The following is a 26,942-nucleotide window of genomic DNA, read 5'->3' on the forward strand; positions in this document are numbered from 1 at the left end:
TCACGCATGCAGAGACAAATCTATGTATCATGGGAGAGAAGCAAAATGAAAGGTTGGCAGAGTTTTGGGTTCCAGCTAATGGTAGAGCCTGGGTTTGGGGAGGGGGCGGGGAAGTCAGCTGCCCTGGGCCAGGGTATCTGAGGGTTGACCCTACCTATTTCTCTTTCTAACCATCAGAACCAAAATCAGTTACTTGACCACAATCCCTTGGAGTGAGATGCACAGTCTTGATGAGGTATAGTGTGGGCTTGGCCGAGGTGGTCAAAGCCATTAACATCGCAAGATGAGGAACTGATTCCACTGACACCCTGGGGAACCGGAAGAGCCCACCACTCCCCACTGGGTCCTCCCCATCTGTCTCAGACGCCCAGGAGCTCCCATCTGCCGTGTGCTCTAACAGCTGTCTTCAGCTGACTTGTTCCTGAGGGCCTGTGCATTCGAACCATAGATTTGTGCGAGCCCTGAAATCAAAGGGCCAGAGCTGTGTAGACTGGGATCCTCCATTTCCATCCCCAGGAGCTGAGAAAATGCAAAGTAACCCCACACTGAGCAAATGACAAGACCATTATTTTTCACAGTTTGAAATGATAATCTAGCATAGCGCCACTGATCAGACTGCAGAAGTGTCAGAACATCGCAGAGTGTGGCCCACAGAACAGCCTCAAGGGAAGTCTTGCCACCCTAACCTCTTGCTGTGCCGTACCTTGGGAAAGGTACCCAGGGAGTGCGGATTTCTACTGACTTAGCGTCATCTTCATCATCACAATCGCTTTTATTTCATTTTCTTTGTTTAAAGGCTTCAATTCCTCTTAAGAGTTATTTTTGTTTCCTGAATATTTTTTTTTCTGAACTATCTGCTATACCTTCCACAACCAAACTATGTTGAAGTTTTATTTCAATACTATGACAAAAACACGTTTCACACTAAAATATTCACGCATCCACAGTGCACAAGCTTGCAGTTCTAAAGTAGAATGAGGAAAAAAAAGCAAAATTTCTATACAAAGGGCTGGCTTTTCCCTTCTCCCCCCTCCCATCCCCCTTAAAGTTTCTGTATTTTTTTCCCCCACTTGGTTTCCAATCCAGGAAAGTTGTGTTATGACTCCAGACAGCAGGTTGGCTTTTTTTCTTTCCTTTGTTTCTACAAATGCTGCCTAAGTGAACAGAAGGCCGATGTTATTTTACTTCAACAGATTTCCAAAAAAAGACACTAATTCCCTGAAGCACACATGCTCTTCCGCTCAAATCTAGATTCTGGGCTCAAAAGGAAATTGTATGTATATATTTTATTTGGCTTTCTACAAAAAGGGGATGTTTGGGGTAAAAATGTGTGTTCACCAAGACCAGCCCCAACTATACAATCTTCTCTGCTTCATTCAACAAAGCCTAAGAGTCCTTCAAAAGGAAGGACAGGGACATCTGGGGAGCAGATCCTTTTCACAGATACAGGCAGGTGGTAGTTAATCAGAGTGGTCTAACCCCCAAGGAAATGAAAAAACCGAAAACCCGAAAGCAAAACCTTTCCAGAATGAGATGGATTTTCACCTGAGTCTCACACAGGCAAAAATTTCAAATCAGAAATGGGGGCAGAGCCACTGTAAACAATCAGATTTCATAAAGTTGTCCTGTGATGATCCTAGACCTCTAGGCAGTATTTGTAACTCAAAAAAAAAAAAAAAAAGCAGCTATTTTACATGGACATTGAAACACAACTGAAATCAAACATTTGTCAACTTGTAAACACTGGAAAGCAAAGTTGGCAGAAAAGAAAAAAAAAAAAAGAAGAAGGAAAAAGAAAAGGAAAGGAAAAGAAATCCGAATACTGCAAATTGAGATCTACCCCCAGAAGCTGCAATTTGGCATTCTTCCTAGAAAACAAGAGTCTATGTGGGAATTGAATTCAGCTAGAAAGGGTGACACACTTTGCATACTGAACAAATACAAAGTGAACAGAAATTATAACTTATTTATGAGGTTTTACAGAGTTCAAACGACTGAAAGTATAAAAATAAACTTGGACTTTGTTCATTCGGTTAGTCTTAGTGTCTGGAAGTACTTCTCTGAACCTGGTCTGTGCCAATTGGGTGATACCAAGTGTGGTCTTCCTGAACCTAGATTTTTTTTTTTCTCTGAGCTTCCTAGATTCTTAATTTGGGGTCCTTTTGTTTGATTTTTAAATGGTTTCAGGGAACGGAGTGTCCTAGTTTGGCTGTGGGTTTCACCTTTTTGTCTCATTTTCTTACAAGTGAGTGCGCAACAAAGGAACCCTTTCTATAAATCTACAAAAAGGAGATCCCGTGTTGATCTGCTTAGTTTTTTTTTTTTTTTAAAGGCAAAAGACACTAGAGGAATGAGATGTGTGTGGGGTGTGTGTGTGTGTGTGTGTGTGTGTGTGTGTGTGTGAGATATTGGAGATGCTCTGGTGAAGCAGTTGTGTCACTTTTTATTTTGATCTTTGCTGGTGTCTCGTCACCCATCATGCTTTGCTCTCGTTCTCCTTTGTTTGTGTGGCATCATTGGGGACCGTCTTGACTTCGGCTGGCGCTGGCTTCGTTTCTGTCTCCTGGCACTCCGGCTTTGCTTCTACAGGACCCTTCCTGTGGAGAATCAGGAAAACAGCGCTGAGACCATGGGCTGCAGTAACACATCCTCCAACCATTCCCTCAAAAGGGGCTCCAGTTAGAGCACTGGTCTCCAAACTCAGCTGCACATCAGGATCACCTGGAGTCTCTAAAGATCACTGATGCCTGGGCCTTGTCCCCGGAAATCCTGATTTAATTATTCTGAACGTGGTGACTTTTGAATTAAAAGCACCCAAGTGGTTCTAATGTGCAGCCAAAGTGGAGAGCCGCTGAATGAGAGGAAGGAGCCCTTCCAGCCCTAATCTGATGCCACGGGCTCCAGCTTTACCTGGGGTGGTGGACGTGTAGCAGCCTTTCCCTGCACCCTGCATGACTGCAGCAGCAGCAGCTGAGCTTGGGATAAATGATGTGTGTTGGGCTCCCCGGTACCGATCCCAGGGGGCCCTCTGCAGACCACCTGCTTTTGCCTGGCGGCACCCGTACCCCTCTGTACTCTGCCTGGTGACGCGTCTATGGCTTGCCCAGGTAGAGTAAGAAAACGCTCTTTGTTACCGAGGCAGCTTTCCATGGGAGTCTGGAGGCCGGCGTGGGCTGCCAGGCTACAGGGGAGCTGAGTGGGGTTGAGCAGGCAGGGCTGTCCTTTTATTTCCTGACAGATTTGGGGCTCCTGGGGAGTGTCCCCTTGCTGCTGTGGATGGCAGGACCTCAGCTTATCTGCGGGCAGCCACAGGAGCCTTTATAAAACCCTCCACCTGACTCTGCCTCTATCAGTCCCAGGAGTGAGAATCTGGTTTAAGGAGGCACCAGAGCAGGCTCAGACCCCAGCCCCAGCTGGTGCCCCTGTATTTTGGCCTCACAGTTGAGAAACCTGCAAGCTGAAGGACCTGGCCTTGGACGCGGAAGACCCAGCAGTCATTCAGTTCTTGGGAGCTCTGATCTTCCCAGTCACTCAAGGGCAGGAGAAGCAAGGGTAGGTGGGCGGGTGTGTGTGGGTGTCTGGGTTGGCGTGTGACCTTCTGGACCTGATCCTTTCCCCACATGAGCCTCAGGGTCTGCCTCTTTACTTCCCACATAACCACCCCATCGTGATGGGGACTCGGCCTTGGCCCTGGATGACAGTCCGTGGGCCCCAGGGTGGCCGATCAGGGCACTCTGGCCTCCTTAGCTCCCCTCCCAAGCTATGCGTGTCAGTGGCCCGAACACAAAGGCTCCTCCGGGGACAAGAGACGCCACTGCTAGGACGATGAGGGTAAGACGTAATTAACATGGCCTAATTAGTAAGCAGGTGGCTGCCTGCCGGGCCTGCGGCCTGCCCCCGTGCGCTGCCTGGGCCCAGCCCCTGGCTGACAGTTGCCTCAGCGAAGCCCTGGAGTGAGCTGAAGACACATCTAACAGGGAGGACACAGCACAGCACAAACGCACACCACCACGGGACACCACCCGACGACAGCGGACAGAGAGAGGCCGTACTCGGTCTTGGCTGGTGCAGGCGGAACAGAGCCGTCGGCAGTGGAAAGAGCAAGCGCAGGGGCTTGTCCACTGGCCCCAGCGGCGGGAGCAGGAGAGCCCAGGGCTGCAAAAACATCCTTTGCAAGGTCAATATCTGGGGTCTTGAAGTTCCCTTCGTCCATTTTAAAGTCCTCGCCCTGGGCAGGGTTTGTGGTGCTGATGGAGGCCGCCTCGCTCTTCGGGCTGGCGAGGGCCCTGGCTGCCTCGGCCGGGCTCTTCACGGCGCCGGGCTGGGTGGGCTCGGGGTCCGGGCCTTTGGTGCCGGGAGCCTCCTGTTTGGCCTGAGGGGCTTCTGGGGTGGGGGCCGCTGCTAGGGGACCGGCTGCCCCGGCCGAGGGGGGGCCCGGCTTGCTGGCCGGAGGGGCCTTGGGGGCCTCGCCTGCGCTGGCGGGGGCGCTGGGGCTGAGCACGGCCCCCTGGGTCGCCAGGACACTAGAGGACAGGTTGCTGGCGGCGGGGGCTGAGGCCGGGGGGTCGCTCAGGTCAACGAGGGGGGCGACCTTGGGGGCTGAGGCTGGGGGCGAGGAGGCGGCGGCGACGCCGGGCCCCTTGGAAGGGGTGGCCTGGCCGGCGGGCACAGAGTTTGAATCGGGGGTGGCCGTGGCCGGGGGGGCGATACTGGAGGTCAGGGTGGTGGTCTCACTGGTGGGGCTGTTCTGAGCAGTGGCAAAGGTTTCGGTGATAGTGTCAGAGTTAGCGGTGACGGTGGTGACAGAAGGCAGCATGTCCTCGACAGTGGCTGTGGTGTCAGCAGGCAGCCTGTGGGGAGGACAGGAAGTAGAAGAGATAGACGATGAAAGCTGAGACAGACAGAGAAGCTGGGGAAGGGCGGAGGCCAAGGAGGGGGCCGGGGGCTGGCATGCAGGGACGCACAGGCACGGACACAGGCCCACAGAGAAAGGAGGACGCGAGAGGAAGCACACGCCCAGGCGGGCAGAAGAGGACACAGGAGACAACAGAGAACGTGGCAGTCTAACAGGGGCCTGTCGCCTTCCTCCCTGCTGCCTCCCCTCCCGGTCTGCACGGGGCTCCCTCCCTGCGGCCCTGGTGGGCCTTTCGGACCCCTGCCTGCATCTCGACTCAGGAAGAGGCCAGCTGGAGCTCAGTGTCCGCCACCGCAGGCATCCTAGGTCCCTGGGGAATCAGGCCCAGCTACCTCGCAGACAAAGAGGGCTCCACGTGGCCCCTCAGGGCTGTGGGTTGTCCAGCCAGAGATCGTGTGCTTCCATGAAACTCCATTTCCTTCAAACCCACGGTCCCCATGAGAGCCAGGTGGTCACGACAACCACAGCTGGACGTGGCTTCTGACTGAGGGTCCCCAAGGCTTCCGAGACCAGGAGAACCAGGGAGCTTTACCAGGTCCCCAGCTTCCCTCTCCCTTTTAGGAAGAACGCAGAAAACCCGAGAATTTGTGGAAATCCTAAACAGAATCTGCTAAGCTCAGCCTCTCTCTCTCAATGAAGATTCATCTCCTTAAGCCATTTCCAGGGGGTGTGTGTGACCTGGGCACAGTGTCTAGGGATCCCACGTATGCATGGAGCCTTTCAGGCCACCCACAGCCACCCCAGTAGAAGCAAGAATGCCTCCTCTCTGCAGAGAGTGGGGTCAGGCATTCCTGGCCCAGGACTCCAGGGCTGCGGCCTGCCATGCTCGGCCAGGAGCTGTGGGTGGGAAGCGTGGAGGTGTGGGTAGGGTGATGCAGTGGGTGTGAGGCTCTGCCGAGGCGGTGCCAGCCCCGCCCGCCCACGTACTCGGGCTCCGTCAGCGGCGTGGTCTCGTTGGGCTCTGTGTGTTTCCCTCCATCGTGGTTTGGGGTCCGCTCCTCCTCAGTTCTCACCTCCACGATGGGTTCCTTGGACTCATCTTTCCTGTGGAGAGAGCTCTGCTGGTTGCAGCCCGGGGACCTGAGGGAGGCAGGGGGCTCCCAGGGAAGCCAGCTACGGCTCAGGCACCTGCGCCTGGCCCGAGGCTTGAGGGGGCACCCAGAGCCAGACCCAAGCACTGCACCTCAGCCCGTGCTCTTGCTCACTGTGCGACCTTGAACATCTGATTGGCTCACCCACACCTCCATTTCCCCACCTGTAAAATGGGGCAAATAACAGTCTCTACCTTGCCTAGATGGTACGAACGTTACCTGAGTGCTAGCACAGTGCCTACCACAGATCAGTGCTTGAGTCATCTATATCTGTATACAGTAAGTATGTATGTGTATGTGTAACACGTATATATGTGTGTATATGTATATGTTCATATGTACATGTGTAAGTATATGGTGTATGTATACGTTATGTGCATAAGTTTATATAAGTACATGCATGTATATCTATATGTATATGTAAGTACATACAAACATGTATATGTAAGTATGTACGCGTATACGTATATGATGCATGTGTACGTGTGTATGTATACCCTGTCTGGTACGGGGCGGTGCTAAGCACGTATTTCCTTGCTCCACCCCTCTTGCCTCGCTCTAGCTCAGCCCTGTCCGGTGCCCATCTGTGAAGGTTCCCGCTATCTGGCTCAGGATCTGTTTCTCCAGAGATGCTGGAGCACAGCTTCTGCCTGGACCACCCTCCCGGGGGACAGGCATTTTCATCTGTTCTGTCCACTGCTGTCTGCGAGCGCCTGGGGACGGTGCTGTGCCCGCAGCGGCTGCTCCGCAGACACTTGCTGAGTGACGGGCGCATGAATGGCAGCACCGCGCGGGTCCCTCAGAGGCTGACCCTCGCCGCAGCTCCCCTCCGGGCTTAGCTCGACAGTCCTCCTCACTTCACCTACGTGGGGGTTTTCAAACTCCTATGAGATTCTAGATGTGGGGCTGGGTCCAGGTGTCTGCTCTTTAAACAGGTACTCCTGCAGACCATGCTTTGAGAGACTTTTCTCTAACGCTCTGCCCCCCTCGGGGTTCCCCGCGGGGACGCGGAGGCGGCCCCTCGCGGGGCCCAGGGCAGGGGCAGAGTCCGGCTCTCCGCAGCAGCGGGTGGGGCTGCACTCACGAGAAGGCGGCCTTGCCCTCCTCCATGTCCTTGCCCTTGGCTCCGGGCCCGGCTTTTCCGCACAGGTTGACGGCGATGCACATGAGTAAGCCACACTTGTTCAGGAAGTAGCAGGTGACGTCCACGGCCACCAGGAGCAGCACGAAGGTGACGACGAGGATGCCCACGATGGCACCGGTGCTCAGGCCCGAGGTGGGGCTGCCGTTGGCTTGGGTGGGAGGGAGAGAGGGGTGGGGGCGGTTAGTGCGCTGAGATGCCGAGCAGCCGCCCTGGAGGAGGGGTACAGCCACAGGACTGCCGTGGTATGCGTGTTCGGAGTGACACTTTCCCTGGGGCCTTTCTACCCCCAGATGTTGAGACAACAGGGTCTCTTTCCACCTTCAAGGGGGAGGGGTGGCAGCCTCTCATAGACCAGGGGACAAGGGCGCGAGGCACCCACAGGTCAGGAGCCCAGATCCGGCGCTGCGTCTCCATCCCTGCTCTTAACCCAGACTCGGCTGGTCTCCCCGTGAGCCGTGGGAGCTGCCAGGGACAGGGTCCCAGGTGGGGCGGCAGAGGGTTCCCAGGGCTAGGCTTGTGGTGACGTCAGGCACAACAAGAGGCCCTGTGCACCTCTGCACTTCCCACCCCCTCTTTAGAAACTGCTTCAGAGGATCCCGACTTTGGACCCCATCTTTCTCCATTGCACCAGAAAGACGAGCAAAGCCCATTTACTCTGGAGATCTGGAGGCCTCCCCAGGCCCAGTGGGCAAGGTGGACAGTCTGGGAATACTTACCCTCTGGGAGCCAGGCACTCTTGGATCAGACTTCAGGAAGCCCAGCAGACTCCCCCAGAGAGGCAGCCCCGCATGGCAGGCTCACTCACACAGGACACGAGCCCACCACAGACGGACACACGTTCTCACATTCAAGCAGCACCCAGCATCCCCACTCTGGCTGGACTCACTTGAATGACTCAACCTCTGTGTCTTACTCCCTGGTGTCCATCTAGAATCCCCTGGGGTCCTGGGCTATTGATGGTACCACAGAAGGACCCCAGGCTCAGCTCCAAAGGGCCCCCCTCATGACTGGTGCTAGGTGCCTGCGGTGGACCTCCTGCAGCTTGGTGATTCCCACCAGTGTCTGGGAGGTGCGAGGCTGTGCTGGGGGAGCAGGGACCCATGAGGAGCTCTGCGGAAGCCAGCGTGGAAGCCACAACCCCAGACTGAAAAGCAGACACTCTGCTTTACTTTTCGTCTTCTGGGAGGACAGGGTTCCAGAAGGGGCAGCCCCATCCCACCACCAGACCTTGTCTGAAGCTTCCTGTGTTTTCCAGACCCGCTGGGATCACCTAGGCCTGGGGGCAGGAACTGTGGCCAACACAACCTGGGTCTCACTGAGCCTTCACTGAATCCAGGCCAGGCCCAGGGACCTCTGGCCACATCACATGCCAAATAGAAGGCATATGTAGCTCAAGGTGACAGAGGTGGGCCACACACTCTTTTTCTGTGTGGTTTGTGTTCCTAAGGGCCGTCTGCGGGCCCCAGGGCCACTGTTCAGCCACGGCGGGCCTCCTTCAACAGCTGTCCCATTCTGACGGCCCTTACTTCTAACTTCAATTCAGGATATAGGCCACCGGCTGGCCTGTAAGAGACGACCACTCACAACCTAACTCCTGGTACCCAGGGCGCAGCTGGGCCCGTGCTGGAGGGGCCTCCTAGGGTTTTGAATATTTTTGGCTCCTTTGGGACCTGGCTCTGGCATCCCAGCCCCTCCTCAGTCTCCCTGGCTGGTCCCTTTCAACTCCACCCTGAAGATACAGCCTGCTCCCCGGGAAGGCCCGAGTCTGGCAATGCGCTCTGTGCTCAGAGGATCCAGCTCTGTCCGCTCTGTCTCTGGGCTTTGGTAGCAGGAAACTGGCCATGGGTCCCCGAGGTCAGCTAGAGCCGGTCTTCTCCCCAGCAGCACGCCGTCCACTCTACTTCCCCGCGGTACTCACACATCCACACACAAAACCAAAGAAAGAAACGCAGGCCTTCCTGGTCTTCAGAATCCCAAAGCTGTTTCCCTGAACAGGGAAGAAATAAGGCCTTGGGCTTCCTCCCCGTCCCATGACTCTGAGCTGGAGGCGACTGTGGTCTCCCGACATCGCACCCAACAGGTGTTGTGTCTACTTCCTGCAGAAGGAACCTCAGGTATTTTTGAGGGGGGAGAATGTCTGTACTTTTGGTTTCAATGGCACTAACACCATGTTCTGAGGTTTATACATAAATATGGTTTTAGGGGACTAGTCATGTCTCTAAGGAGGAAAAATAAACCACTGCAAAGCTGCTCCACATGGGAGAAGCAGCCATTACCCATCTGTGCTCTGGGCTCAGCAGACCCACTGGAGGGCTGCACTGCTGTGAAGGCCAAGGCCAACACTGCAAGATGTTCAGGAAAGGGCCAGGAGGGCGACAAGACTGCTATAAAACAGAAGGTAGGGCAGTGGTCTTCCCTCCCATTTGACATAAAATTCAAATTCTTTCTCCTGATGTAAAGGTCCATGTGCCGTGGACTCTCCCACTCCTGTGACTGTCATAACACAAGGCACCAAGCCCTACCTCCCATCCCTGTGCTCCAGCCAGGAGGCCCTCCTTTCTACCTGCTGACCACGCCCAGCCTGTTCCTGCCTCAATGCCTGGAGTCCTCTATCCCCATCACCTCGTGGGTGGCTCTTTGTTTTCCTGCACGTTCAGCTCAAATGTCACCTTCTTGGAGAGGTTCATCCCTCCCCTGCCCCAATCTCTTATCTCCTCAGGCACCTCTACCCAGCACATACCGCATTAGCCTGCGTTATTCTCTTCTGACCACTATCTGCCATTTTCTGTTCATTGACATGCTTTTTATCTGGCGGCCCCACCCTCTAGAATACCCTAGCAGGTACCCTGTCTATCTCTCATCTCCCCAGCATCTAGGACAACCCAACTGATGAGAAATGTTCAAAAAACACGTACTGAACAAATGAACAGTGTTTAGCCTTGGAGGTAAGAACACTGTCTTCAAATATTTAAGGATGTGTCCTGAGAAGGAAGAAGTAGTCTTATTCAGTGTCCCTAGTGGATGGAAACTATGGGGGTAGGAGACAAACTTCAGCTCACATGAGACAGAATCAACAAACAAGAGCTATTTAAACGTGGTGTGAGCTGCCTTGGAAGGTGAGCTCCCCCACTGCCGGGGGCATGCAAGCAGAAGCTGGAGAACCCCTTGGCCAGAATGCTATAATGCTCTGGATGGGGTTCCTACACCGGGCAGAGCCTGAGACAGAGGATGTCTTCAAGTCTTCTTCAACACCAAGAGCCTGTCATTGCACGTTAGACACCTTACAGTCCCCTGACAGGGGACAGACTCCCCAACGTCCATCTCCTCCGCAGTGTGTGCTGAGGAGGACTTTTTCCTGCAAGACTAAAACACTTGGTAGGTCCCATCTTTATTCACTGATTCTTGTGATTTTATCTTTGATTCTTGTGATTTTATCTTTGAAAAATAAATACTTTTCAGCATAATGTTTCTCCACCTGCAGCAGAATACCTAGGGTGCTTTGTTAAGGGTTCAGATTCTGGGGTTCCCTCATCCTACCAAGTCAGAATCTCTGGGGGTGAGGCTCAGGCTCAGGATCTGGTCGAGCACCCCAGTGATTCCTCTGCACCCTAGAGTTTGAGGGCCACTGTTTCTAGGTATTCTTATCCCTGCATTACAATGGATAACAGCTGTTCTTATGACTCACCACCCAAGGATGAGCTGTATAGTCTTACCTCGTGGCCTTGACCTAACTGATGGATGGAGAGAGAGCAAAGACTTATCCCCATGGACCACCTAGTTCACCACTAAGAGTCTAGACTTCCAGAGGAAGTGAGGTGCTCCTGAAGCTGGAGAAAGGCTGTGTGGAGCTTTTATGAAAACTGTAAATAAAGGAAGCACCGGAATGTGAGTGAAAGAGTATCCAATCAGGCCAACATTCCTTACCTCCTGGTGGCTGTTACAGAATTGTTTGGTCCAGGAAACTAGAAGGACAAAGGTAACCTCTTGCATCTTGCCTAACATTTTACAAAAGGAAAAAGAAAACAACTTCTGGGGCCTGCCTTTGCACGACCTTCCCCGACCTCTCTTGGCTACCCTGTCTGCACACCTGCATCTAAAGAGTGCTTCTTGGGGGCAGTTCCTTCACGACCTCTGGACTTAGAGATGCCCTGAACAGTAAGGCTATGAAGCTGAGGCTGCCCATCCTCTGTGGTTCCTGGCTTGGGAGGCGTCAGCACTGAACAGGGACCTGGCTTGCCCAAGACTGAAACCTACAAGTGCCTATATTCTTAAATGCCTCAAAATGGGAAGATGGTCTCACACCTTACATGGCCAGGGGGCCCAAGTCACTGTGCCACCAGACATCAGTGCAGAAATGCCCCCTTCCTGCTCTGACTCTCGGGACCATTAAGCTGAGGTTCTTGTTCACTCACAAACCCTTTACTTGTCTGCTTGCGCCTTCCTGGAATCTGCTGAACAGATGGCTGGTCTCAGGGCTTTCAGGAGGCATCCAACTAAGTGTGATTATCAACAGAATAGGGTTTGCCATCGAGAACCTTCTCTTAGATGCTCTCTGTCACCAGGTCACTCTGTGCAGCCTCTGATATGAGGTTGTAAAGGGAGCCGTGAAATCCGGAGAACTTGCAACAGAATCGTGGTTCTGGTGGCCTGGAGCGTGCCCCTGACCTCAAGGGGACCATCTCCTGGCTCTGCAAAGGCACTTTCCCCTCCCCCTGTCTGCTGGGGGAAGTCCAAGGAGGCGGCGACCCACAGCAGCTCTTAGGAGAACTTAGAAAACTGCACCACTCCTCACGAGGGAGGAAGGGAAAGTGATTCCTCTGGCTAGAACTCCACTCAGCAGGTTACAATTTCGGGGTCCAATTTAAAGGGCTCTCTGGGGCAATCAAAGTAGTCTAGGAATCTGTGAGGTGGAGGAAAAGGGCTTTTGACACTTTGTAGGACACACAACTATCAAATAAAATCCAAACACGCTGGTGAGTTCACATGAACTGTTATTTCCTTTAATAATGCAAAGGTGTAAACTTCATCAAGGCCTCGCTGATTATCTACACAACAATGTTAGCATTCTTATTAGTAGAAAAACATGATCCAAACCTGCCGTATAAATATTCCACACATGAGCAGAGAAGCCCTGTGGTGTGTGGAGCGTGGGCAGCGCTGAGACAAGGCGTGGGGGTGGGGTGGGGGCGGGGGCAGCTGAGCAGGGCGGCGAGCACTCCCTCCTGCAGGGCCTGTCTTAGCGGTGCCAGGCGGGGCTGAGGGCTGCAGCCGCCACAAGAGCGCTCCGTGTCCAGTGGGAGGGGGCGTGCCTGAATGCTGTCGCCCGAAGCGCATCCCTTGCAAACCGCGGGCCTGTCTGAATGGGCCCAATGCAACGACCCCAGAGTTGCCTCGGCTGAGGCCTGCCTGGCCCAGAATGAGCTGAGGGGACACAGGGTCGTGGGTGTCAGGCCTCCCCACACGTTGGGCCAGACCCTCAGACACACTGACACAGGCCCTTGCCTATGGGACTGGGACCAGGGTGGGGCAGACGCCCGAGATGGGCCCTCCTGGGTGAATATGCGGTGTCTACCCAAGATGACATCAAGAGCCTGCCAGAAGCCAGGGGACAGTGATGGTCACCTGCATGAGGACCACCTCTCCCTCCTCTGCCCTCCTAATGGCACTGCGATTCTACGCTGGGCCCAGAGGTACCATGTGCCTCTTCTCGGTACTCTGCTTTGTGCCTAAGAACTGTGTCTGCTCCTGCTGCCCTGGTGTGACAGGAGGTTGGGGACCCCAGGGGCAGAGGTTCGTGGTGGCGCTGGAGGCCAGTGGGGCTGGGGTGAGAGGCACTGTCTGGCTGAGCTGTGGGGCAGCCCGTGGCCTCTGCTGTCTGCTCGTGACCCTCTAAACTGCCAGCGCTGGGGACACGGGCCTGTGCCCACACACAGGCAGGCGGCTCGCCCCTCAGAGCATAGGACCATTGGATTCCGCAAGGGAAAGGCCCGTCTTTGAACATTACAAAGTAACAACAGAACCAAAAATTAAAGAAACCAAAAAGAACAAAAATCAAACTTCCGTGGAGATGCTCAGAGATGAGATATGTGGAATGACATGTGACCACAACGGAGGGGGGAGTTTTTATTCAGGAGAAGGTCCCCGCAAGCACAGACGCTGACACTACTGAGCAAGGTTCACCCGGGTCTCCATGGGGGACTTTAACAAACACACCCCACTTCCTCTCCTGGGCATGTGGGGAGCATGTACTCCCAACAGCAGAGGAGCAGCTGGCTTCCATTAGAATATTTAAAATGTCACTGAAGCCACTGACTGACAGGAGGGTCGGGGCACTCGGGAAGTATGAGAGCTTGGCTGGGTTCCAATTTATGGGCACTCCGGGCTGGCCCTGCCTTCGGCTCTGCTGAGCAAGTGTGGGGAGGGGGCGCGACTCCTGCCAGGCTCACAGTGGATGCTCCAACCTGGAGGACTGATGCTTATGCGATAATGCAGGTCACAGTTGGACCACATCTGTCAAGACACGAGGTCTGCGGCTGATCTGTAGCCGTGCAGCAGGTATCACCCCGACTGGGAGACATGCACTTTCCAGAGCTCAGAGGTGATGGGCACGTCCTAGGTCGGCCCCGTTCATAGAGCCAGCATCAGGTGCTGGTTGTACTACCAGGACCAAAGCGCCTCTCAGAATGTTGGCTCAGCCCTAGAAAATACCCAACAAATCCAATTTCCTCCACTGCATGGGCAACAGGGTGACTTACTTTTTTGCCCATCAGGCCAGCAAAAGGCTCTGGTGAATCATGGCGGGCTTACCAGGGCACTTAAATGCAAGCGAAGCCAACTACTTATTGAAGGGCAGCGGAGGAGCACAGGGTTAGAATGGGGACATGGGGTGATTTTAACAATCTGATGAAATCTTTAGAGGGTACTTAGAAGCCTTTCTCTGCTACATCATTTTCAGGTAAGAACCAAAAATGCCACCAGTAGCAGACGTGCAGAAACTTTTCTGTAAACCTAGCATAATATTTTTTTTTATAGAGAGAGAGCCTAAAGAAAAGAGCTCCCAAACATTTTTACGCTGCTATGAAAAAGGGGGCAAACTCTTTATGTTTAAGTGACACAGAAGTATCTGTGAATGGTAAAATGTCTGCAGGTCCAGCTTTTCCCAATCGCCACACCTTCCTCTTCCACAGAGAGCTCGGTGGCGTGGCCGTGGTGGTCCTGACAGATTCTTCCAAAGGGGACACTGATCATTCTCAGAGGAGCTGGGCTTTCAAGCAAATTTAAATTTTTTGTGTATTCAAGTTCCTAGCAGAGCAAGAGAAGAGTCACTGCAGAGAAAAGCAATGAGACAAAGGTGTAGGATGCGGAGGGGCCTCCCAAGGTCGCTGCAGGGGCCGAGCAACGGGCCCCCAGAGGGAATGTGGTTGTTTACAAACAAAAGTGGCAGTGGGGATGTCCCAGTGACGTCCAAGGTGGTGTGTGTGACGACGGACACAGCCAGGGGAGGGGGGAGGAGGAAAGAGAAGGAAGAGACAGAAACAGAGAAAAAGATAGATAAAAAGAAAAAAAATTAGGTCAAATACAGAAAACGCAAGAATCAAAGGTTAATTCAATGTCATAAATTAAATCGACAAAGGTTAGAGAAGAGTTCAGTGCGGTATTATCACCATATAAGGCCAGTTCCGAAGCTCAGCAAGGCCAGAAGCAGCACAGCAGGGTGAATTCGGGGGTTAGGGGTCAGCGAGCAAATGAAATTAAAGTGAGAGAACAGAAGCCTCCACAGTCAAGTACGAGAGTCTGATTAGGAAAGTGTTACCTTTGGTAAGGGGAGGTCTCTAAGATACAGTCAGGGGTCTCCCCACAGCCTTCTAGTCTCTAGAGCTTTTCATACGTGGGGACAGAGATGCGTCTGATCACTATACTATGTGCAGCAAACTGTGCGCAGGCATGGGGCCGCCTTTTCAGCAGTACATCGAACTCTTCTTCCTATTGTACAAGCCCCCCACCATAGTGCCTTAAGGGGAATCTAGTTCTGTGCCTCTCACCACCACCACCCGCTGACCACAGAATTCCACCATGAACGTACATCTCGTGATTCAGAGGTTTTATTTGCAGATCCCAACACAACCATCAGAGAAGTCCAACCAAGCAACCTCCTTCTAAGACCTGTGCAGAAGAGCCCGGAGCCCTCACGGGCAAGGTGAGCAGACCCTCCAACCCTCCCCATTAACTGAGAGCCTGGGAGATTAGCCAGAAGGACTCTGACAATTCCAAAGGGCAGGACTCTGGGGGACTTGTCTTCCCAGGATTTCTGCATCTGACACACGGCGGCCTCAACTTCTCCAACCCCAGAAGCTGCTGCCACTGCCAGTACCCAGCCTGGGAACGCAGCGTGTTGGAATCACCGCCTACGGAGTCTTACCCGAGGAAATAGATGCCAGTAGAAATCTGTCTCATTGCAAAGGAATCCCTCAGGCTTCTCACTCCCCCAGCTCCTAAGCGCCCCATAAAAGCCGAGCAGATCTGGACACTCCCAACAGATTGTTGATTTCAGGGAAAAACTGACCCAAGAATGCAGAGAAAAAGGGGCAGAGGACAGACAGAGCCACCCCCATTTGGACAGTCTATGAAGCAGTGAGGAGAACATGCTTGCAGTCACACCCAGATGCCTTGGCTTCATCACTGACCACGTGGCCAAGTGCCTGCGGAGACACGCCCACCCTAGCCTGTGCTAAGGGGCCGCCCTGCCGATGCAGAGGGGAGGACCATAGACGCTTCTCATTGACAGCCGCCAACTCCCTGGGGGCCTTCACACATCTCTCAGACACACACACTCATGCACAACCAACCATTGGGAAGCACACACTGATCTCACTTTGTTGTTGCTCGACTAACCCACTTCCATACACACAGTGCTGTGTCACAGAAGCCCGTGTCCTTTCCGGCCTCTCTCCCGCAGGAAGGAGCAACCGTGACCACTGAGCTGAGAGCCAGGGGGCAAGCACTCTAGACAGGACAGGCATAATGGGAGCCAGACGAAGGCCACCAGGAGGTTGGAGCATCCTCCTGCCATACTTGGACACTGCAGGGAGTTTATGAGGCCTCCTCCACTAGGCTGCAGCTGTATGTTCTATGCCCACCTCTCCTGCCTGTGGCTGGCATCTGGCTCATCTGGAAAAGCACAGAGGGACGATGAAGATCTCTTTCTGCTCCGAGGGATTTGGCCAATGAGGAGACTGACCATCAGCAGCAAGGCAGCTGGGCCAGAAAGCAGAACTCTCACTTTATTCCCGCACTTGAGTTGCTCCTGGATCCCTAGACACAGATCTGCATCTCCCAGGAGAGCTGCTCCCATCCTGGCCTCTAGCAGACTGCACTGCCTTTCATGGATGGGGGTTTCCAGCATCCTCCTTCTCCACTTGTCTGTTTCAAGTGGCTCAATTCAATCTTTGTTTCAATTGAGAGGCCCTTGGCCGAGAGGATTTTTAACTAACTGGGGACTATCTGTTCCTTCTCTTGGGGTCCCCACAGAGAAGGGATCTGGACCACGGTTGTGCAGGTAAGCGAGCATCAGATAGAAAGTACTTAAAACCAGCTACGTGGTCCTTGTATGAAATGGCAGATAGCAGATAAGGTCTCAGAAAAGGATCCTTTCTCAACCAGCATCCAAAGCGTGGCTGGAGCTGGGGCCTTTCCCATCTGACGGGTCCCACGGACTGGCTTACCATCAGTCCTCCAAGGCTGAATGACACAGGACCTGCACCCAGGATGCTTGGCCAAGCCTTCCTGGGGGTCCAGTCCATCTCAACCTATTGCACGGCTAGGTACAAAGCAAAACTAAGCTTTGCATAGGCAACCAATCATGAGGACGGCTGTAAGCAAGCGAGTTGTCAGGGGCTGTTCAGGCACATTAGGAGATGCGGCACTTGTGCATTAATTCAAAGCGGGAAACTCACAGAAAGCAAAGGCGTCATACCTGGGATGGCTGTGGGCTGGGGTGAGGTCCTGAACACAAAGTGAGCTGCTTTGGACTTTCCCTGCTGGTTCTCTGCCACCACATAGACCTCGTACTCGGCATTCCAGTCCAGGGACTTGAGCATGACATGGTCACTGCCAGATGGGAGCCTGATCTCTGGTTTCCACTCGGAGGAGAGCTTCTGGGAGAAACCGGCAAGAAAGATACAAGATGCCAGAAAGCTTTAGATGAAATAGCTGGTAAGGCCAGCTAACAGGAGGAACATAAGGGAGTCGGTAACTATGGGTGCAAAACAGAAACAAAAACCAATGATAGGACGTGGTCTTTATTCTTTACCAGCCTGAAAAACCTGAAGGTAAATGATCACGCAAGTCAGGAGGTCAACCTTGCATGATTGCAAATACATACAGTGGCAGACTACCAGTGTGGCATAGTGCCAACTCTTCAATGTCCTGTCCATCACCTTGAGGGCATGCAGGGACCCAAGCTACACTCTGGAATGCTGGGCATATGTCCTAAGGATGACCTAGCAGGGTAACCCAACAACTATGTTTCTTGTCCTGTTTCAGAATGTTGGTCACACTCAGGTTGTGTGACTCACCTCCCTGACATGGGAACATTGCACGGATTCCACTTTTATTAAACATAAAAACCATCATTTATGGAGAACCCACTATGTGCCAGGCATTGGACTAAAGCCTTTCTGCACATTTTCTCACTGTATCCCTACAACAAGCCTGCCAGGGCCTTACTAAAGCTGATGACGGGGAAGGGAGAGGTCAGGTGACTTCCCCAAGCCACACAGGCAGTCCAGCTGCGGCCAGGTGCCTCTGGGCCCAAAGCCTTTTTATAGGAGGGAGCTCAACACACGTCTGCTGCACTGAACTGGATTTTTCTATCCCATGCAGTGTGACCTGGTCTCTGAGACCGTAGCTGCAGGTGTCGCAGGTGTGAGTTCTGCGGTCAGGTCAGAGGCTGAGGTGTCCAGAGTGCCCATAAGGTACACTCAGCTCAGCAGAGCACCACCCAGGGCATCATCTCAGGCACGAAGCTGGTGTTATAGGTGTCCCCCTTTTCTTGAAAGTTCTTTCCAGTTCTATCCTACACATTTGCCAGTGAGTTTGTTTCGGGTGGGAGGGCTTGACACATGTCTACTGGCTGATGGGCTGCTCCTCAGAAGGGCAGAACATGTTAGCAGCGTCACCTGGAAGGTGGTCTAGCCCGTGGCTGTGGCTGGAGAAAGTTACATTACAGCAAAGCCAGCCGTCTTCCCAGCAAAATGCTTTGCACCAGCCAAAGAGATGCCTTTAGGGATGTGACTGCACTTGTGTCATGGCCATGACCAGTGTGGGGACATGCAGGAAGGGGGCTCCCCTGTCCTCAGAGTGTAACTAGAATCCAGGCTAAGGCTCTGAGTTAGCTTGTGTGAGTCTCAGCTCTGTTTTAATTTAAAACAAAGAAATTCAGCTGTTTGTCTTTTGTCCTCTTTCTCTGAGAGGCTTCTTTCCTTGGCAAACACCGTTACCAAAGACAAAGTCAGGAAATAAAGCAAACATTATGTTACGTAATACATATTAATAATATATAATGACAGTAATATTTATCAAATATTAGGATTTTGAGGTAGAAGAGAGAGCACAGTTAAGGTGGTTGAAGTCTAACATATCCCAATGTTTTGGCCCAGTTGTCTACTTAAGGCAGACCCACCTGGCACAGCCAGGATGCCTCTTCTGCAAGACGGACATCTGAGTACTTCCAGCCCCAGCCTACATCATAACAGTGATTATTACAGTTACGTGTGTAGCGTTTTCCAAGCCGCAGGCACCTATCAGGTTCTTTGCTTATGTGTATAATCTTCATAACTCGATAAGCTATTCCCATTTTACGGATGCAGAAATGGAGATTATGGAAGCCTGGGTGACCTATTCAGGTCCCATGCTGCTAAACAGTAAAGCTGGAATTGGGTCCCATGTCTGTTGGACCACATCAGCATAGCAGCTGCCAGAGGCATGCTCCCTCCCTCCACACTGGCCACTGCCAGTGGGCATCGTGCGGCCACCTGCCCGCTCCCTGCATCCTGCTCCACAGCAAGGAAGCCCCAGGGACCTCTCAGACGGTGGGGCCTTAGGAAAGTCAACTGAGGCTCTTCCTCCAGCGTCAGGCTCCCGCCTGGCTTCACAATTAAGGAGGAGAGTGCTGAGTGGAGTGACCCAGCGGCTGAGACATGTGCCTGGGAGGGCTCTGTGCTGTCCTGACTCTCCGTAAACCTAACCAGCCCCCACTTCAGTGGGTGCTGATCAAAAGCAGACAGGGAGTAAGTCAAACTTCCTGGGGAAAGCCTTTCTTGGGGGCTATTTGAAGAAAGAAAGCTCCTCTCAGGTTCATTATTTTCTACTGGCAAGAAATCCTAGCAAGAGGCTATTTCCAATGCTCAGATGCTGTCTCTAAATCTCTCAGTGATTGGTTGTGGTTGGCAGTGGCCAAGCATCATTCTAAAACCAAAAAAACCCCACAAAGAAACCAACCAAACAAAAAAGCCCCAAAAACCAAAAAACAGGGGTGATTTTCAGTTTGGGGGTTGGGGATGAAAGGTGGAATGTCAGAAATCTTAGATGGGTGGTGGGCAAACCTGGAAGAAAAAGACTTAAGGCCAAGCTCACTGGTCGCAGGACAGCAGGATGACAACAGCTCAGGTGGGCTGCATGAGCATTGGGGGTGGGGGGGGAGGGAAGGAGCAGGTTTAGGATCTGAGGCAGCCCAGGCTGGGGGCTGAGGGCCCAGTGCCTCAATCAGACAGACCTGGATTCAAACCCTGGCTGCCTGGCTGTGAGAGTCAAGCAGTCACTGACTGCATGAGCCTCACGACTTTCTCTGCACAGTGGGGATAACCGTGAAGACCAAGTGCATAAGGTTCTTGGGGAGAGAATGCATGTGATCGTGGACCTGCACGCCTGGTCCATGATACACACTTTATCCAAGTGTGATTATTAGGTATCAGTATGTTATTTGCAAAAAGTACTGGGTGATGGCAAAGTAACTTTGTAGAAAAATTTAGGAAGCAAAAAAATCAATCATGGTACAGTTTTGTCATCACCAAAAGCATCTTAGAGGCTTTAAAATGGGTTCAGTGTGTTTATCCATTCTATACATAGCACAGAGAACTATATTCAATATCCTATAATAAACCATAGGGGAAAAGAATATCAAACAAAGAATGTATATATATGTATTACTGAATCACTTTGCTGTGCAGAAGTAATTAACACAACACTGTAAATCAACTATACTTCAAATAAAAAAAAAAAGGGAGACTGAAAAAAAATGGTCTCAGTGCGGACATGACCTAAAGGCTGCAGGTCAGTCTTGGAATGTAAAACCCTAAACTGGGCCCATGAGCTGCCTGCCAGGCACAGAGGTGTGCCTGCCCCCCTGGGCTTTGCACACTGTTGTTCCAATAAGGTGGGTGTCAGGGTCGTGGGTGGTGTGAAGCCCGGGGAAGGAGGCCACTCACCGCTCGGTACTTGACCAGGTAGTGTCGGATGGGGGAGCCGCCGTCATCCTGCTTGATCAGGTTCACCTTAATAGAGTTTCCATCCTCTCCCATCTGCCCTTCGAGCTTAGGTGCACTGGGTTCCCCTGAAACAGCCAGGTAATTCACATGACATTTCCATCCACAAAATGAAAATCCAATCCATCAGAATGGGATGTAGTGATGGGGTGGGGCTGGACTCTTGCTTTCTCAGCAATTCAAATGGTTTAAAAGCAATACATATAAAACTCTGAATTCCAGTTGATGCCTCAAGACTTAAGCCCAAACCAAGAATGCCTTTCAGGAATGTTCTGGGAAACTAACCTCCCTACCAGCATAGTTCTTTTACCATTTTAGACAGAGGGTTTTTTTTGTTTTGTTTTGTTTTTTGTCTCTCACTGGTGCTTGCATTTTCTTTTAGCTGCTCTTACAACTGCAGATTTAACTTCTTTGAACCTGGTACATTTTGAGGAACAGCCTGAAATATGGGAAAATGTAAGCATTTAAGGAGAAAACTTACATGCATAAAATAATTTTTCAAAGCAGCCCTGTTTATTTTCCCCTGGATATATGATTCATCCCAGGGGTCTAATCCCTAATGGTGGTGAAATGCTGCTGCATTCTTCTGACCAGCTTTGCATGAATTAAATTTTACTACTTAGATTCATTAAAAAAAATAACAAGTTGCCAGTTGTGATTAAGTAAAGCACGATCTGCCACAGGCAACTTTCCTGTAAGTATCCTGCATTTACGGCTCAACTGCCTGTGTGACAATCCTTGGTATCTTGTACTAATGGAATGATCATTAAAGTATTTTTATTTGTGAGAAGAGAGAGGGAAAAATGTCTCTAGCATTTCTCAACATAAAAAAGTCAGTGTTTCTCTTTTCTTTTCCAGTAGCACTGTGAATCCAAGGTTGAGAAGAAAGATGAGCTTGTATGTGACAAACTACCAGGGATGATTCTTCAGTAAGATGCTGATTTACTTTAAGAGAAACTATTTCATTAGTATATGTTGAAAGCAATGAGATGAGAGAACGTGTGTTATAAAATGTTAAGATGAAGATTTAAAACACTTGGGAACCCTGTACTTCCTGTGGGAACCATCTCTGTATCTATTTCATGACCTCAGATAGAAAATCTGGGGAGCCTATAAAATAGTTACCTTCTGGGTGGGTGGTCCTGGCTTGTTCTCCAGAAGACAGAAACACAGACATGGGATAGAAGAGCCAGGGAGGCTTGTCACCAGGCTTTGGACCTCGTCATCCACAGGGTACCTTTGGCCATTTATGAGAAGGATGCTGGTAAGGCCAGTCCAGCCCACCGCCCTCACTCGGCTACTCTGGGAACCTCACAATGGCCGAGGGTCCTACGTTTCCCTTTGAGACAAGGAGGAGCCGGAGACAAGCGAACGAGAGCCCTGCTACTCGGCCTGGGCTGGCAGCCTGCACATCACTTGGAAGCTCAATTAACAGCATCGCAAGGTGATCTGTGTGCACGTGTACTAGTCATGGGGACACATAAAAGCAGCAACAGGGAGGCTGTGTTATCTTCATGTTTGAGGGATAAAGTATTTAGGAAAAGTTGAGTTTATTATTTGTTTTCTTTAACCAGTAACTAAGGAAAAATAAAAACAAAAAGATAAATGAGCTTCAGGCAAAGACTTGTCCTGTTTTTATGCCACTAATCTAGCCACCAGCACCAACTATTCAGTGGAAAAATACTTAGAAGTTTGGTTTAGATAATGTTAAGGAGTGTACACTTCTCAAATTCTTTTGGACCGTTCTAAGTCTTGGACAATAACTCAGTTATGTCATATACCATTAGATATATCCAGTGCCAAAGAGGAACTCAAAGTGGAGGATATTTTAGAGTAGGGAAGGAGGTCTGTGTAGATTCAACGATGCTGAACTGGAGGTGCAGTAGAACTTTACAGATTCTGCTCTCTCGCTCATTTAGAGTGATCACCTCGTCCTGGTTAGCCTGTGACTTTCCAGGCATTAGCACTACAAGTGTTTAACCCTGGACAAACCCTTAGTCCCAGGTAAAACGGGACGTTGGTGACCCTGGACTAAATGAAGACTCACATTAATCATCACAACTTTCTGTATTCAGAACTGCAACACTGACTCTGGGATTAATGATCTCTTTGCCTTAAGAAGGAGGGGAGGAGGTGGCATCAGTGGCCCTTCCAACACACCCACCAGGCAAGGACCTAGTCCTTCCCCCAGAGGCCTCCTAGGAAGGGAAATGGAGATTATTCCACTGGGGCTGCTCTGCCTGCACCCTCCTTCCTATTTCCTCTCACATTTGAGCCTTATGGCTTTCCAAGGCTGAATCAATACACAAAACACTGAACTCTGCTTTGGGGGGAGTGTTTACTTAGAAGTGGAGCTCCCTCTGACGTTGTGAAGGTCCCTTCAGAGCTGAATGCTAAGGATGCCACAGTAGAGCCCAGGGGGTCTAGTGCCTAGGCCAGGTCGGTCACTGCCTCAGTCTCTACATTTGCAAAATACCAGGTGCTCCTGAGGGCTCCTCCTTGCTCTGACATCGCCCTGACATTGTGACAGTCCCTGTGCTAGGAGGAGCTATCAAGAACACCTTGGCTACTTTCATGATGCTGTAAAACACAGAATCCCAGATCCAGAATGTTCAGTTAATTTAGGGAGATGCACCCCAAGATCAACAATTCCATATCTCTTAGGCACAGAGATGCCCATTTTTTTCTACATTAAAAAAAAATTATCTCAAAAAATTCCTGTCTCTGAAAAAAAAGACCCCAAGAGTCTTCCAAGACATATGAACAAAAATCTAGCCAAGGAATCCCTGCAAAAACCAACAGCCCTGATGAAGGCACTCTATCTTTGGATTTGTTTCAGAAAAACACATAGTGGGAATCACAGAGCAACCACTGAAAATTATACCACAGTCAGAACATAGTTCTAACATTTACAGAAGTTAGAACACTATAATTTGCCACCATTTTAGCTGAGTGATTATCATGTAACTGATGTGTATTGCTTTCTCATAGAATTTAGAGCATTTTATATCATATCGTTTTGAGTGCTTTAAAGATAATTTAGTCATCAAATGCACATTCAGTACCTACTAGGTACCAGGTAGTGCATTAGGCCTTAGAGTTGCAAAGATGATTAAGACAAGGTTCTGTTTGCCAAATGAAAAAGCTTATTCAATTATTATTCAATTCTCTGCATGGTGGAGCCCTTGTACAGAAATCTAACCTTTCCTATGACAGTATTTCTAAACGAAGATCCTATTCAGCTAATATCATAGAGATCTGGACCAAATTTATGGCCATGCAACTTGCTGTAAGTACATACAGATGTGGAAAGCGCAATGTTTGTTTAATCTTATTTGTTTAATCTTATTCCTCTTCAAATGTTTACCGGCAGCCGATTTTTTTAAAGATTAGAAATGGGGTTCAAGAAACGATTTTCTAAGCTCTCTGCAAAAAGAATGTTCCAGCCATGCCTGTGGAGGGAGGGGGCTAACGCTGAAGAAATGGCCTGGCGTTCAGGAGGCTCGCTGCTGTATTGAACACATTAAGAGAGGGAATTACTTGGAGGGTCCCAACGTGCACTCTGTTCTGAGATGGCTGCTCTGATTGAAATCATTATGGGTAATTTCAGCAAAACCAATATTGTAATTATTTGTAAATGTTGGTTTGCAATTCAGCAGCAATCGGCAGGTGGCTCTAAGAAAACCCCTGGGGTTAATTACACCCTCTGAGTTTAGCTTCAGCCATGAGTCAAATTTTTTCCCCCAAATATTTTATGTAAAGACTAAAACAGCGGTATTTGTAAAAATAAAACTTGTCAATAACAAATATGAAATATCAGGCAGTTCTGGTATTTTCTAGAAGAATGAAAATCATGTATGCAAGAAAAGAAAAAAAAAAAAAAAAGAATGTACCAGAGAGACCACATGCAGTCAAAACTATTACTGGCAGGTCCTATAAATTCCCCTTACAAACCGTAATTGAAATGTGTATTTCTGGCCATGCAGATTGCAGGTTCATCTTTGTAATTATGGAGCTACTGGGCCCTAAAATCAGAGTCAGCTTCATGTCTTTCCCCTTGTCAGCAGAAGCCCTGGGATCAGAAAACTACTGCTGGATATCTGAATTCCACAACAAAAATTCTAGCAAGCCCAGGGCCTTTGAACAGCAACTGTGAATTTTGGAAGGAAAACAGTATTCTACCTCTCACTCAAAAAGCCCAAGAACCAAGAAATGTATGTTCTGAATGAAATGCTGAGGGGTCAACAGGCCTCCGTGAGACAGGCTGGACCTGGGTTCTCTCCTTACCCACTTTGCTTTCTCTCCCGTCAGCACCCACACAGGATACGGTGCACCTAAGAAGAACCCAATGATGGATGCAGGGCCTGCATTAGAATCTTTTCCGTTAGAATAGGATTGTCTGGCATTAAAAATACTTTTTGTTCTGTCTCTCCTAATGCCTGTTCCCCTTTACTGATTATTTCTCATAAGCAATTTGAAACTTTTTGTTTTAAAAAGTCTAAAATGTATGGTTTTGCTGTTCTGATATGACACATATTTGATTTTTTCAATTCAGGGACATTTAAAATTACATCAAGCGGTTACAAGTTTGATTGGTCCTTAGGGGATCAGCAAATTACCAAAAGGAATCAGGATTTAGTTATTAGACCGCTAACTCTCCTTGCTCAGACCAACCTCTTAGCCCTAATGTCAAATAGAAGAATATGATCTCTGCCACATACACTCCTGGACCCTCAAACTCTCCCTGATGGCCCTCTGGCAGCCTACCTGGCTATTGCATCCTAAGGTGGTTTTCCAACGCTCCCAAAGAGCAGCTGACAGGGCTTGGACTGGCATCAACTTGTCTCGAGCATTGCTCCCCTAGATCAGCCCTTTGGAGTAAGCATTCTTTTTCTCCTGAGCACTTCTCTCTTAATTGTTAAGGACTTGCTGTGCTAGTGCAAGCTGACTCTTTGCCATCCTAGTCCCTGGCTTGGGGGAATGCTGGGGTACAGAACGAGCGGGTATGGGCATGGCCAGGTCCCCCACTGCTACAGAGAAAGGATGCTTGGCTCTCTGCAGCCAGGCTCACTGAGGCATCCAGTCCACACATCTTTCCAGTGTGAGTTTTCTCGGGAATTATGAATATGAGTGTGTGCTGGGGGTGGGGTGGGGAAGCCTGGCAGCACCGAGGACAAATTAGACAGCAGCAAATGAACTCTGACAGACCAAACCACAAAAATACCCATCCCCTTCTCGTGGGTGTCATGAAAACACCAACAGATTAATTGATCAATTATCTCTGTTTCATCCTCCTAAAAAGGAAATATGACCACGAAGGTGTGGCTTGTGGTGATGGGACTGATCCAGGCTGAGGAAATTAAGCCAGAAATAACTGCCATCACCAACAATTAACTCAGCTCCTGCCTCCGAGGCCACGAGGGGAGTTCGTGGACGTCTCCGACACTATTTCATGGACGTTAGATTAGTTATTAAGAAGTATGAGGCTCCTGGGAGGTGTCAGCCCTCATACTGGTAAACCCTAGGGAAACGGGCACTTCCTGAGCCCCCCCGACCTGGTCCCTGCCCACAGGATTTAGGTGATACACATCACTGCCTTGGTCCCTTCATGCTAGCTTCCTACGCTGGTAACCACCAGTGCAGGGAATCCTTAGGAATAAAGGCAATTAGAGCAGAACCCCTGGTGAAAAGACTATGTCGACCTGCCAGAGACCGTGGCAATCCAGACACACAGCTGTAAAAAATAAAGGTGGGGGGTGGAAGGGATGGTTAGTGATGTTTTCAATCTAAGAAGGAAGAGTGAGTGTTAGAGTTTAGTTCATCAGAATCAGCATCTCCTAGTACGAGTCAGTGTCAGTAACTAAAGAAAAAAAGATCATTATCCATGGGTGGGACAGGATCCATGCTTAAACATGCAGCACACAAACGGGGGGGGGGGAGTGCAGGGGCCACTTCATCACACACATGCTGGTGGGGAGGGCGTCCCATTTACGCAGAGTCCTTGGTAGCTGATGGAGTCACTGGAGGAAGCGGGCCCTGCAGTTACGTGATGCTGTGATATTAGAAATAAAATTTGGCATGGGGGCTCAGATTTACGCTTCTAGCAAACCCACACCTGGGCCACTCTGGGCCTGGTGCCTGAGCTTCCCTGTCGTGGACCCTGCCCTGCAGAGCTCTATGGGCTCAGGGGCCAAGTGGCTCTGGGCTGGGGCTCAATGCCTGTGTTCACGTCCCTTTGTCTGAATGGAAAC

At 50.7% G+C, this 26,942-nt stretch overlaps 1 protein-coding gene across 6 annotated transcripts in view; it reads right to left on the reverse strand.

Moving 5' to 3' along the window:
• Window positions 1-846: 846 nt before the first annotated feature.
• The window catches only part of NCAM1 (neural cell adhesion molecule 1), a 310,065-nt gene continuing 283,969 nt past the window's right edge, over window positions 847-26,942 (reverse strand). For 2 of the 6 annotated variants that reach the window (XM_057749795.1, XM_057749796.1), the window contains 5 exons: window positions 20,635-20,759; window positions 17,124-17,301; window positions 7,091-7,298; window positions 5,843-5,959; window positions 847-2,597 (listed from right to left, as the gene is read on the reverse strand). In XM_057749795.1, coding sequence (XP_057605778.1) covers window positions 2,477-2,597; window positions 5,843-5,959; window positions 7,091-7,298; window positions 17,124-17,301; window positions 20,635-20,759 — 749 coding nt within the window. In that variant the 3' untranslated portion in view covers window positions 847-2,476. Of the gene's footprint in view, window positions 2,598-4,052; window positions 4,851-5,842; window positions 5,960-7,090; window positions 7,299-12,583; window positions 14,533-17,123; window positions 17,305-20,634; window positions 20,760-26,942 lie in introns of those variants that run through there. The other 4 variants (XM_057749798.1, XM_057749797.1, XM_057749794.1 and 1 more) reach the window with 3 other exon arrangements.

This window comes from Hippopotamus amphibius, chromosome 9 (genome assembly GCF_030028045.1).
Source record: "Hippopotamus amphibius kiboko isolate mHipAmp2 chromosome 9, mHipAmp2.hap2, whole genome shotgun sequence".
Lineage (NCBI taxonomy): Eukaryota > Metazoa > Chordata > Mammalia > Artiodactyla > Hippopotamidae > Hippopotamus > Hippopotamus amphibius.